Source organism: Astatotilapia calliptera, chromosome 12 (assembly GCF_900246225.1).
Source record: "Astatotilapia calliptera chromosome 12, fAstCal1.2, whole genome shotgun sequence".
NCBI classification, from domain to species: domain Eukaryota; kingdom Metazoa; phylum Chordata; class Actinopteri; order Cichliformes; family Cichlidae; genus Astatotilapia; species Astatotilapia calliptera.
In genome coordinates, this window is record NC_039313.1 from 17,327,329 (window position 1) to 17,340,908 (window position 13,580).

The following is a 13,580-nucleotide window of genomic DNA, read 5'->3' on the forward strand; positions in this document are numbered from 1 at the left end:
CTACTTGATCTTTATGAATAATTTGTGGTAGAGATGGACCGATCCGATATTACGTATCGGTATCGGTCCGATACTGACCTAAATTACTGGATCGGATATCGGAGAAAAATAAAAAATGTAATCCGATCCATTAAATATCACGAAAGCACCTCACAAAACTTGCAACACGCCATAACTCGCCTCAGAACGTCGGAGCAGTATGCATCACGTGATAGAGCGGCTGTGGCATGCAGGACCTGTCGGCAGTCTGAATAGCCTGTGGAGCTTCGCTAGCAACCCGGCATTTCATCTCTGACAAAGTTATCCCGAGAGAAGTAAAGCAAGTGTGTAAGTCCATCTCTGAATGTTTGTAAAGCATTCCTGCGTTCTTGCTGCTACTTCAATCATGAAACTGCTTAATGATCAGCTGATCGGCTTTTCTGTTGCGAGTCCGTCTCTCTTGTTTGCTTTTGGCCCACTTTGCACCAGAAAGAGGAAACCAGCGGCTGAACAACAGCAGCACGTTTAAGCTTGATCAGCTGTTGCTAGAATGTATTTAATATTACTTTCTACTTGAGGATCTTTTTCTACATAGCTGACGCTGGTAACTGTGCAGGGGCGGATCTAGCAAAGTTTAGCCAGGGGGGCCGATAGGGCATTAACAGGGAAAAGGGGGCACAAAGACATACTTTTCTTTCTTATTCTCATTTAAAATGTCTAGCTTTTAATAAATAATTATTTGACACCCAAAGTTTTAATTTGATGTAAAATGAATAGAAGTCAATTACTGTATATAGTGACTATTAAGTCTAATATATATACCCTAGTAAGCTATAGTACTTTTTCCTTTGGGAAGGTACCATCTGTGGAGTCTGCAATTTTGTTGAAGAAAGATGTTGAATCTATTTAATATTTCTTGAAAAATAATTGATTTCGGTGCATTTTTTTTTTCACACTGCATCAAATTGAGGTTGATTACGTCGATTAAGCATCATGAGGTGGAGCGTGAGGGGTGGTTCCCTATTTTTTATTTATTTATTTTTGTTGTTGCTGGGAGTTGGAACCCTATTAGTTAGGTTGCTTAATATTTATGCTAAGTACTCTTTAAAATACCAGAATAGGGAGGATGGTGTAGGTTTAAGTTTATTAGATTGATCAGTATTGCTGAAGTATGAAATATTTTTTTTTGCATACAGGTATAACAGAATAGCTTTAGTGTAGTTGTTGTTTTAAACTTGAGTATGAACTTATACAAAATGCAGCAAGATATTTAAAAAACAATTTTGTTGATTAAAAAACACTGTATCGGATTCATATCGGTATCGGCAGATATCCAAATTTATGATATCGGTATCGGACATAAAAAAGTGGTATCGTGCCATCTCTAATTTGTGGTAGTACAACCTCCAGCCTCATTGTTAATACTTTGGATAGAATTTTGTAATCCACATTTATCAGTCTGTAATTTCCTGGATCCGTTAAATCTTTGTCGCCTTTGGAATTACTGATATTACGGTCAGGGAGCCGTCCATATTCAAAGGCTTCATGTAATACTCAGTTAAAAATGGACGTAGCAAATCTCTAAATTTGTGATAAAACTCTGCTGGGAGGCCATCTATTCCTGGTGACTTTCCAGCTTTCATTGCACAGATCCTTCCTTTACTTTGCCTCTGTTAGGGGAGTTTGCAATTTGTCAGAATTGGAATATTCTTAAATGCCTAAGTCAGTCACCTGATCTTATCCCAGTTGAGCATACATTTCACTTGTTGAAGACAAACTTTGAACAGAAAGGCCCACAAACAAACAGCAACTGAAAGCCGCTGCAGTAAAGGCCTGACAGGGCATTAAAAAGGAGGAAGCCCAGCATCTGGTGATGTCCATGAGTTCAAGAACTAGGCTGTCATTGTAAGTAAAGGGTTTTTTAATCAAGTATTAGAAATTGACATTTTATTTTGAGTTATTTAATTTTTGTCAATTACTTTGAATCCCCTGAAATTAAGGAATTGTGTTAAAAATGCTTTAGCTCCTCACATTTTTATGCAATCTTTTGCAATCTTTCAGTCACTTTAATTTTAAAACTGTGTAATTTTAAAACTGTGTATATACTATATATTTTGTGTATTTATTATGTCACTCTTATTGCCTGTTTATGCCCTGTCCTTATCTTCAACGTCATGCTGCTCTGTTGTATCTTAATTGCCCCCTGGGGATAAATAGTCTTTCTGATTTTCCATTCAACCCACTGAATTAAAGCTGAAAATCTGCACTTTAATTGCATCTGAGTTGTTTCATTAACAACTCAGCTTTGTCTCAGTCTTGCACTTTGGGTCCTCACTCTGCTTGCCACACATAGTTTATTATGACAGAACATTGCAAACAGTAACCTGGACCCAGCCGACTTGGTGAGGGCTCAGCAGTGTTTGAATGGTTCTTTTCTAAAAGAAAAGAAGAGGTGGGAGGCTTTAAGCGCCCCAGATAAATAATTCCTATATTATGGGATTTGCTTGTGTATTTGAGGACGTTGAAGATGCCAAACGCCTGCAGCAGCGTAGGTTCCCCTTCCCCATCATCTGGTAATGAGAGTGGGCAGTCTCTTCTTCACACCAGCTGCTCACTTGCCGGTCTTATCATGTCTGCTCTCCTCTACTACTGCCAACTGTATCCTGCTCTAAGCAAAAGGTTCTCTCAGCGGGAGAAGACTGGGTGTAAGGCTAAGTTCTGCAGCTTCACCCTGGTACAGTCTATCCTCTTGGTCCTGGGAATTCCAGAGTCTGCGCTAGACAGCCCCGCCGGCTCGATGATTTCCAGCACTCCTGCCTCAGCCACGGCAGACTGCTTGTTGGATTATCTGCTCCCCTGCTCATCGAAGGTTCCTATCCAGTGTTTGTCAAAGAGTCACTGCTTCAGCACTCCAGTCCCCCTTTTCCCAAAGGAAGCAACAATAAACTTTCTTGTTGTGTTCCAGACTCAGCAGATAATTAAATTTCCTGTTTTGTTTTAGAGTTGTTAAAAACTAATCCTTTTTGTTATGTTTCTGAGACAAGAACTGTGTTTTCTGTTCCTGAGTCGGCATTCCCTGGCTTGGCCTGTATATTTCTGACAGTTCAATCAAGAACTCTGTACCATGCTTCTGAGCTTGACAATTTAAGAGTTCTTTGTTTCTCGCAGTCTGTACGTTTTAAAAACTGTTACATCACCCCCGGAGACTCAGTGTTGTTTGTGTTTGTGTCTCCAAAGAGTGTTGCATCACCTGTTGCCAACCCAGAGTCTACTCTCCCACCTGCTCCAGTTAAGGGTTTTCAGGGAATAATGTTAAATGTTGAGTTTACATGACATATCATCCAGTCTGTGATTAAAGTGCTGGTTGGGTTGTCTTACATTTTGAGAAAAGCCAGTTGATTGTAATCATAGATTAAAAAAAAAAGAAAAGACAGAAAGAAAAGCTTTGTTGAGGCTGTAATTATATGGTAATTATAATTATTTCACCTGAAGGGCCAGGTGTAAGGGCCAGGTGGATGATAACAACAAAACTTGCTTTTGAGTTTTCCAACTAGGGCGGACCAGTCTAAGAGTGAGGCTTTCAAAAAAAATGAAACTCAGTGTCTATGGTTGATTAATAAACAGGAGTGGAAGCTACTCCTGCTCAGCTTGTTTTTTATTAAGAAATAAAGAGTAAGTATGATTTGGGGTTTTTTATTTATTAAAACATAGTCACCCTGTTGTAACCAAGTTTCTGTAAGGCAAAATAAATCACTACACTACTTACTAGCAGGGACTGAGAAGAGAGAGGCCTAATAGCATATATTTTCATTGCTATACAGATGATACCCAGCTCTACTGACATATACATACATATATATCAATGAAGCCAGATAGCACACCAACTAGCTAAACTGCAGGAATGTCTTAAAGACATAAAGACCTGGATGACTAAACTCTCTGAAAAGCCTTCAGTTGATCCAAAATGCTGCAGCAAGAGTACTGACAGGAACTAGAAAAGAGAGCATATTTCTATATTGCCTTCTCCTTTCTCTGTTTAATCCGTAATCAAATTTAAAATCCTGTTCCTCACATACAAGGTGTTGAATAATCATTCCCCATCTTAATGACCCTATTGTACTGTATCACCCCAGACAAGCTCTTCATTCTCAGACTGCTTCTTTACTTGTGGTTCATAGAGCATTTAAAAGTAGAATGGGAGGCACAGCCTTCTTCAGCTTTCAGGCCCCTCTTCTGTAGAACCAGCTCTCAGTTTGGATTCAGGACACAGACGCCGTCTCTGCTGTTAAGATTACACTTAAACTTTGATAAAGTGTATGGTTAGGGCTGGATGAGGTGACGCTGAATCCCCCCATAATTACACTGCCATAGGTGTTGGCTTCTAGGGGATTCCTATGATGCATTGAGTGTTTCTCACATTTCTCAATCACTAGGTGTTCATACACCTCTCTGCATTTGATTATTAGCTATTAAACAATGAATACATATCACCAACTCTGTTATTAGTAATTATGCCACAAACATCAAAGACAAATCCTTATATGGTTGGAACAGAACCATGTAAGGATTTGTCTTATAATAATTTAAAGTTAGACCTAACAACATAAAAAAAACCAAAACTAAAGACCATAAGTTATTGTTTTTACCTGTCCCAGTTTCTCCAGTAATGTACAGCATTTATGTTTGATAAATAATCAAAAAATGAAAGTTAATTTCTAAATTTCTCACCCTTTTATTCTACTTTAAAAAAAAATAGTGGTTTACATTTTAAAACACTCACCAAAAAACCTGATCTCATGGAAATTCATATTAATTTGGTTTTATATATTTTTTCTCATTAATGCAGTTGTACTGTGTATTTTTCCAGCACATGTATTTGTTTCTGTTTTGTGTGCAGTCAGTCAGGTTGAGTCATTTTATTACTTAATTTACAGTCCCTATTCCCGTAGCAACATTTCTACGCAGTTTGTTATGCTTGGAGAGTTAAGTGGCTTCACAATAAAAAGACAATCCTCTGAAAATGGTTGGGTACAAGGCCTGGATTGAAAATGAGTGAAAAAGCAACCAGTGTCCAAAGAAATCTTTAAAAGACGTTGAGAAATCCTCAAGAGCTCTAAGTGGCTCCTTGGAAGCAAAATATAAACAAATCAGGGTGGATTAAGACAGTAATAAATAGAAAACACTGGTTATTGTAAGTACTGTTACTTTCCCAGCATCCCCTTAATCTGAAGCATGTTATGACCCACCCATATCACATAAAATGAATTGCTGTGATGTGTTATAAAAACTTTTTAAGACACAAAACTAGATTATTTAAAGAACATTTGAAACACATTTACTCTTCCCGGCTCATCTCTCTGCAGGACCTTTCAGAAGACCGTGTGTATTACAACCCAGCCTCTAATACAGAAAATACACACTGTGTTTTATATAAGTCGTTTCTGCCAGTCAGGAGAAGACAAACTAAAGGATTCCGATTATGCTACTTTGACCTCAGACCTTTTGCTAAATTGATGTAAACAGTGTCCACTTGAACCACATATTCAGTTTATGTTCAAACAATCACATCAATATGAGTTGTTGTTTTTTTTAAAAGTTACATTATTCAAAACATATGTACTTTTATCCAGCATCAGCCCATCAAAATGATGCCTCCTCTTCCAGAGATGTACAGATTAATAAACACTGAGACAAACTCAGCAACTGGATATTTACAATGTTCCAATATGTGAGACCTTTGCCTTTAAATAAATTACATGTTCAGAGCAACATCCATGCAAGCTTGAGGGCTAGCAATGAATTGGGAGTCCTGTATGATCAGGAGAGTGGCGACAACAGCCAAGTTTGGCACTACATGGAATCCATCCCACGTGAGAACGAGGAGGAAAAGCCGAGGCCCATTCCTCTCTGAGTGTGCGTCTGAGAGCGAGCCATCTCATACTGAACATCGAGGTTCCTAAACATCTCCTCCTGCTTCTGAAGTGTCTTCATCCCATCATCGTTCAGTGGTTTGGCAGCTTCCACATCATCATCGCCCTGCAGAGGCAAAACATTTGGTTTAAATTTGACAAGTTGTAGCTTAACAAAAAAAAAAAGAAAAAGAAAGTTGCAAGTTGTGGATTTGGTACAAAAAGCTGATAAAATTAACAGCTCTACTTACTTTAATACCCATCAGTTTGCGAAATTTAACATTTTGGTCCTTGTTTCCAAAGTTAAGCTTCTCCCACAACTCAGCTGTTTGGGACTTCTCCTTAGAAAAGAAAAGAAAAGAACCCCCAAAACAAAGTCAAAAGAAAACATGATAAATATGGCATCTTTTCAAAAGTTAAAGAAGAAGAAAATAAATAAATAAATAAACCAGCTCTTACCCCATCCTTCTTTCCCTGCCATAGCATTTTCCTCTTCTTCTCCTGCTCTGCAAACTTCGTGGGGTTTACAGCGGATGGGTTATAGTAGCTGGGAACAGCAATACCAGTCTCTGCCAGCGTCTTTGCTTGTAGGGCTGCCATCTGTGCTGCCATGGCGATCTGAGGTGTGACCTGCGTCCCAGAGGCCAGGAGAGCCGCGACGTTGAGGGCGGGGTTTGAGACAGCTGCTGCAGCAGCTGCTGCTGGCAGGAAAAAAACCAAAACAAAAAGAAAAGAAAAAAAAACAAAACAAAACACAGACCATCCTGATGAACTGAATCTTGACTCGTATGTATAATTGTAGGGTCTACCTTACAATATAAATCGCCTTGAGGCGACTGTTGTTGTGATTTGGCACTATATAAATAAAATTGAATAAAATTGATTCAGGCGCTAAAGTTTCTACTTTGTGCACAGTTAGCACTTCTCACCTGCAGCGATCTCCTGTTGTTGCTGCTGCTGTTTCTCAAACATTTCCTTCTCCTTCTGCTCCTGCAGTTTCTTTGCTCTCTCCAGCCTGGAAAGAAGAGTGGACACCATTTTGGGTTAAATGAACAAAAGATCTTGACCTACACGTAAACCATAATGGTAAAAAGACACCAGGATACTTTTCCAACTTAGAGCCATACTGTACACCACTAGAGGGAGTGTTGATGCTACCAAAAAGGCCAGTGTGTTTAACCAGGGGCTCCATTTGCCTAACAAATAATAGATTCCCAGTTTAATCTCAGGAGGAGACACAATTCGCTTTAGGGTTGCATCAGGAACTTAAGGAGCTGGTCTCACTTAATGAATTTAATCCTATTTACAGATTTTTTTAAATTTTATTTAATTTAATAACTGTACAGTACACTCTTTATAGTAACCATTGTCCTTTATGTAAATATTAGGGGTGCAACGATATTCGTATCGATATTGAACCGTTCGATACAGTGCTTTCGGTTCGGTACGCATATGTATCGAACAATACAACATTTGTAATTTATTTTATCAACTTTCCTTCTGACGATGCTGTCTGTGTTGAGCGCTCAGTGAATCTGTGTTCGACTACTCCGCCTAGGCTGCACTGTCGAGCGCAGATCCACTGAGCGCTCAACACAGACAGCATCGTCAGAAGGAAGAGCGCAGGGCAAGCTAGCAAGACAGAAGTTAAGCTCTCCTTGCAACATGGACCTCCCCCACCCTCATTCAGATCTGGCGTTTGGAATTATTTTGGTTTTCATGTGACGTATGACCCTGAAGGTAAGCGAGTCATGGACTAAAGTAAAACAGTATGTTGGATGTGCCATGCAATGCTCAATTACATGGGTGGGAACTAGTGTGTTAGCGCAGTTAGCTCGTTAACGTGTTGGCTGTCTAGCCCCATGCACGGGGCGATCGGCGGTAGCTCGTTAACGGAGATTTGCCGTGTTGTGGCGTTAAGGTCATTTCAACGAGATTAACCTGAAAGCACTAGTGGGAACACAACGAATATGACTGCACATTTACACCGACATCATCCTAGTGCAAAGACAAAAACAACAAGCATGCTACTAACTTTAGCCGAGTCATTTAGACCGCTGTTAGCACATGATTCTCCTTATGCTGCTGAGAATATAGCCCAGAAGAAGCGGATAGTATAGCTTTTATTTTGGAAAGAGACATTTCTCTGTAATAAACTCTCTTTTCCAAAGATGAGTGATTCCTCAATCAGATAAAGGGCTTGCAATATCGCTAGCCCGACGTCCCGGGGCTAGCGATTTTTTCAGTCGGGCTACCAAAATCTCTCTCTGCCCTGCCCGTCGGGCTATTGTAGGAAGGAAAAATATATGTCAATGCTTTTACATTCTTTCAGAAATGTAGCTGGGTAATTATGTCATTGGCATCGGTGAGCCACTGTCAATATGTGACATATTGAAGTCGCGTTTGAATTTGCGCTTGTTTTTTTGCTTTCACTTTGCAATCGTGCGAACTGTGTATAGAGAGCGACAGCACTGATTGGTGAGTGATGATAATTTGTGCACCAATTCCTCTGACATCGTCTTATCAATCGTTAGCTTACTACGCAAACATGACAAGTGAAATCTCCCGCAGCAAGCTTAAACATGTGAGGTTGATCGCGCAGAGAATCGCTGAGCTTATGTGAGTGCGTGTGTAAAAGCAGCAGGATATATATTTTAGTTCTGCTGAGCCAAATAAGACAGGTCAGGGTGAAGAAGTGACAGCCAAAGAAAAGCTTACCGTGACACCAAAGTATCGAACCGAACCGTGAATTTTGTGTATCGTTGCACCCCTAGTAAATATGTAAGAAAAATTGTGTATGTTTCTGTTCTGTGTCCTGTTTGTTGTATATGTGTCTTTCTGGCTGCTGTTACAACCAAATTTCCCCTTGTGGGACAATTAAAGGATTATTCTATTCTATTCTAGATAATGTAACTACCTTTGAGTTTCTGCATATCAAACTCCATCATGACCCAGCAAGATTTAAACTCCATTTAATGTCTTCCTGCACATCTGATAGTGATCTGATGAAGCTAAAGCTTCTCTAAGCTCACTTTCTGCTACCAAAGTTAGCGCCTTTTGTTGGAACCATGAATGCTGAAACCAGCCATCATCATTTTAGACTTTTATGAACAACATTAGTAAAAAGTGCAACATGAATGAGAAGCTTGACTGTAACCACAAACTGCGATATTAAACTTGCACCTGAGATTCAGTAACAAAAGCCTTACTTATTGGGCTGCGCTTTAAATCTATTTTTTTTTTAATCACAGGTTTAAAGCCAAACATCAAAGGTCTACATTTCCCGTCAGCCGTTTTCTTACCTTCTTGCTAGGGCCTCTTGAGCATCCATGGCTGTGTTTCGGCCTCGGAAGGCGGGTGGACTAGGAGTCCTGCTTCGGCTCTTCCTGCGCACCTTTTCAGTCCTTTTCTTATGCTCCCTGGAGATAGAAAACAAACCAAAAACAAAGTCAGCCAACTAACATACTCTTAACCCTTTAAGACTTAGCAAAGAACCAAGTCTGCCAGAGCTTATCTTTATATTTTTACATGCTGGAGAATTTCAAGTTGCTATACATCAATACAACCATTATAGCCCAAATCTTAATAATATGTATGCAATAAGTGCATAGTAACTGCATAAATTGCAAAAAAAGTGCAATAAACTACAAAAAAATTTAATTTATATATATTTTTTAAATAAACATTTCTAGTTAGAGAAATTTAAGAGGTTTATCCCTCAAAACTGTAAATACAAAAAGTTGCACAAAATAGTTTCCCACCACAGGAAATTTATTTTGAGTATCTTCATAGTTTTATTTTTGAGATACACCAATTTTTACATACTGCAGGAAAAACGTAAATATATATTATAATGCAAATTTGCAAAAAACAAACCAAAACAAAACTATTTCCAGCAGTGCAATTTGAGTTCTAAGCATCCCGGAAACTATACAGAAAAGCATAAAGTTAAACATGACTTTTAAAAACACCAGTTTTATGCAAAGCTATATGTGGATGGAAACTGTGACCTAGAGCAAGCTGATGGCATAAGATGTAAGTACAACTCCCCCGTTTCATATGCAAAAAAAAAAAAAATATTGCGCTAGCAGTTCTACAGGGATTTAAAAATAGTTACGCAAAACGGAGCGTGCCCGCTCCGACCGGTCTTAAAGGGTTAATGACATGTAAAATCTAAGACAAAAGTTCAAAAGCACTTCATTGGCATAAGAAACGGCGCGATTTCAGCTGAGCCCACCTGCTCTTACTGCGACTTCTGCTATGGTGACGATGTTTGGTCCTTGAACCCGAGCGAGACCTGGCCTTCTTCTTCTTGTCTCGGCTGCGTGATCTTGATCGCCGCTTGTCCCTACTTCTGCTGTGATGCCGTCTGAAAGCAACATTAATGACATGAAACAAATGCAGGCATTTCTGTATTTCTTGGCACGTTTTTCTTCTCAAAGTTTGATAAATGACTCAGGTCATCCAGAAGCTACAGCTAGCAATTCTAATCAATTTGCATTTTTCTTTGTCATAAGTATGGAGACCTGCTGCAGTCTTACTTTACTGAGCAGACTGACCTCTCTCTGGAGTGTGACCTGGACAGGCTCCGGCCCTTTGAAGACTTCCTGTCCTTGCGCCTGGAACGTTCCTCTCCGTTCTCTGCCGAAAGTCTCTCTTGGTCTTGCGGTTCATCTGTTTTTCTGTGTGATTTTGATGGCTTCTCAGAGTCCCTCTTTCGTGCCTGTTTTAAGAAGAAGTTGTCTCTTTCAGGAAAATAGTGCAACAAAAAGAGTTAGTACCATGGCTTAGACCATAAGGTATGTAATAAAATTGACAAGCTGAATAAAACCTTGTCATTTCAAACCCACTTCCATAAAAATTACAGAATGTCATTCTTAGAGAACTTAGAGAAGTGTAAGTGTGGGCAAACAGGGACCAGCAAGTTGTCATTTTATTCAATAAGCTAGGAGGAGGAAACACTTTAAGGAGATTTTTTTCCCCCCAATTTGATGACAAAAACTGAGCGCAAACCAAATTAGTTTGTGCCCGCTGAAAGGCTGATGTAGGTTCGGGCATCCAACTTACTCCTTACACCCACACATTTGATCGTGTTTGGATTCAATTTCAGTTTAATTAGATTAATTATGCCCATCCCCAGCTGCAAGAGATGCAACAGTTAATCCAATTTTCTACTCATAATGTGTGACAAAGAGGAGTTTGAATGGCAGATAGTTACCTGTCCCAGTAGTAGGCATATTATTTTGCTATGTCAGCAGGGTCTTCTGTTCAGTCTCTTCGTGCATTAGCACGCTGAGTATGATTTATTGTAGAAATGTTATCATGTGATCTCCACACAGGATTTAACAAAAAATAAAAAGGAGAAAAACTAGTCTTCACCATTTACAATGGTTACAAACAATGACAGATCACCAAGGACAAAAGCTTCCTTTGAGAAATCAGAGCACAACGAGGGTAAGAAAAGAAAAGAAAAAAAAAAAAGACCCTTTCCACGTGAGCAAGCCCATCGCCATTTATTTCACTTCTTAATTTTGGCTATTATAATTTGTTTGACCTAAGAAAACATACTCACCTTGACTTACAACTAACAAGGAATATAACTTAGGGTCCTTAAAATCACATCAAATGCGTTTCTAACTATAGAAACAAAGATATTAATTACCTCTTTGCTCCTGCTGCGACTGCGTCTGTACTTTCTGTCACCTGTAAAAGCAGAGCATATTTCAGATTAAATTTGTTAGTCTGACAAGATGATCAAGCCAGATGAAGCCAGTGTGTAAAGTAGACCAGATTTCACATGTGTGATTAACTCTTAGCAAATTTGGTAATGTTGAGACTAAATTGCCCACCACTACTAGGGATCATCAGAAACTTTAGTTTATTGTTTTTGTTTTGTGCTTCCAATCTTTTTTTGTCTAGGTTACCTCTAAACTGGGAATGTAACAAAATTTTGTATTATAGCTCGAACATACGTGACATTTTTTTGTGCCATTTGTGAACTGAATACTAACGTTTTCGGTCCCTGGAGCGTGACCTTGACCGTGAATGGTGGTGTTTGGAGCTTTTGGGGGACTTTGATGACTCCATATGTCTTTTTCTGTGATGAACTGGGGAGCCAGATCTGGTCAAGTCAACAGAGTCGTTGTCACTCACCTGAAACAAACATGCAAAATCACAACAGGAACTAATTAGTGAAGTTCTTTGGAGTTAAGTAAATTTTATACATCTAAAGAACTGTTATCTACTATAACTCATGGCCTATGAGTAAAACTGATCAGGGGTTTGTTGAGTAGTAAAATGCATGTGGTTTTGGCTTTTCACTAAAGTAAAAAACAAAACAGTAGAACTGTAATACAATAAAAGCACTTGATTACATAGGTAACTACCCTCAAAAGCCTATTTGGAGCCACTAAAAACCCCTTAAAGTACAGCCCGGATTTTCTGTGATACTCAAAACATGCACAGGATGATCTGGACAGACAAATAGAGCTTCTGTCTAATGTATTAACGCCAATAAATACATTAGACATTGATTACGCATGTAAGCAACACCAGTGTGCATAAAGTTGCCTTAATTAACAAAGATTTCCCTGTTATTCTGAAGGTTTTCGATAATCAAAATATGTATGTCGCAGACATTAATGCAGTTGCAGTAAGGAGGGAATGTAAGGCTGTGTAGTCCACAGGCACAACGTTATTTTTATTTTATGCTTTTTATTTTAAGTATTGCTCAGCATTTATTAACATACTGTAGTACCTATTTAACATCCTTCAATGCTGCAGTATTACACTAAATGTCACGATATAATGCCTTTTATTGTGTGGCTCACGTAGAGTAAAACACAGCCGTTTTCAAAGTGCAGTCATTTCAGGAGATGAGACATACCATGGATCACTGCAGTGTTAATTCATAGTTAGCCATATCAGTCATTTGTGCTACTGTGTTGCTATTGTATTGGATTAAATGTGTGGATTCTAGTGATCACATGAAATGAATAGCTAGAAACCCATCACGTAATCTACGGCAGCCAAATCTCTCCGTTTTCGTTCTTTATGCCTTCACCGCAGTGATATTTGGAGTAATTTTATCGTTAGCTCGACCGCTAAGCTAACACACGCTAGGCGCCATCTTTAAGAGAAAAATATCATGAATACAACCGAAAACTTCCACTAAAATTACGAAGTGGCTATCAAACCCATATACGTACGACATTACAATAACACGACAATACTTACCGACATTATATTGAAGTATAATATTTGTGCCTAAATTCGATTTTCTTGCTGCCTTTGTGAACGAAAACGAAAAGCTAGAGAGGTAGCTTACTGCTGAGGCCCTTTGACTAGCTCAGTTTATCTGATCTGGGTTGCCAGTTGTAGCCTCTTGACTCCCCGATTCAGGTAAATGCCAAACTTAAGAAACGAAATACTACTACTACTACTACTACTACTAATAATAATAATAATATACTTTGACTGCAATACAAAAACAAATAGTATAATACTGTAAGACATAATTATTTTTATATAGTCATTGGTTATACACCCAGTAAACATTTATTACAAAAACATATAGTCGTATTCTTATAATCCTTTTTGTCTTATTCTTTTTTAACTTGTTGCATTTATTTATTTTGTTGTTATGTTCTTTAAAAAATACACGTTTTTTGTAAAAATGTAAACATGGCCATA

General features: G+C 38.7%; 1 protein-coding gene across 2 annotated transcripts; it reads right to left on the bottom strand.

The window, feature by feature from the left end:
• Positions 1–4,879: 4,879 nt before the first annotated feature.
• On the bottom strand, positions 4,880–13,274 carry rsrc2 (arginine/serine-rich coiled-coil 2). Of its 2 annotated transcripts, none has more exons than XM_026188190.1 (10): positions 13,125–13,274; positions 11,900–12,041; positions 11,551–11,591; positions 10,448–10,611; positions 10,126–10,257; positions 9,191–9,307; positions 6,818–6,903; positions 6,348–6,583; positions 6,140–6,229; positions 4,880–6,015 (listed from the first exon to the last, which is right to left on the bottom strand). In XM_026188190.1, the coding sequence occupies exons 1-10, from the start codon at positions 13,128–13,130 to the stop codon at positions 5,830–5,832; spliced, it is 1,200 nt and encodes a 399-aa protein (XP_026043975.1). In that variant the 5' UTR covers positions 13,131–13,274; the 3' UTR covers positions 4,880–5,829. The 2 variants fall into 2 exon arrangements, with proteins under 2 accessions (XP_026043975.1, XP_026043974.1); XM_026188189.1 differs by having other exon boundaries at positions 6,348–6,586.
• Between the last annotated feature and the right edge of the window lie 306 nt (positions 13,275–13,580).

Bases quoted from the DNA above. Each gene is read 5' to 3' on its own strand.
- rsrc2 (XM_026188189.1), bottom strand. The intron at 6,904-9,190 runs GTAAGAAAACGG...TCTTCTTTCCAG, and splicing joins CAAGAGGCCCTAGCAAGAAG to GCTGGAGAGAGCAAAGAAAC. The intron at 6,230-6,347 runs GTAAGAGCTGGT...TTCTTTTCTAAG, and splicing joins GGCAGGGAAAGAAGGATGGG to GAGAAGTCCCAAACAGCTGA.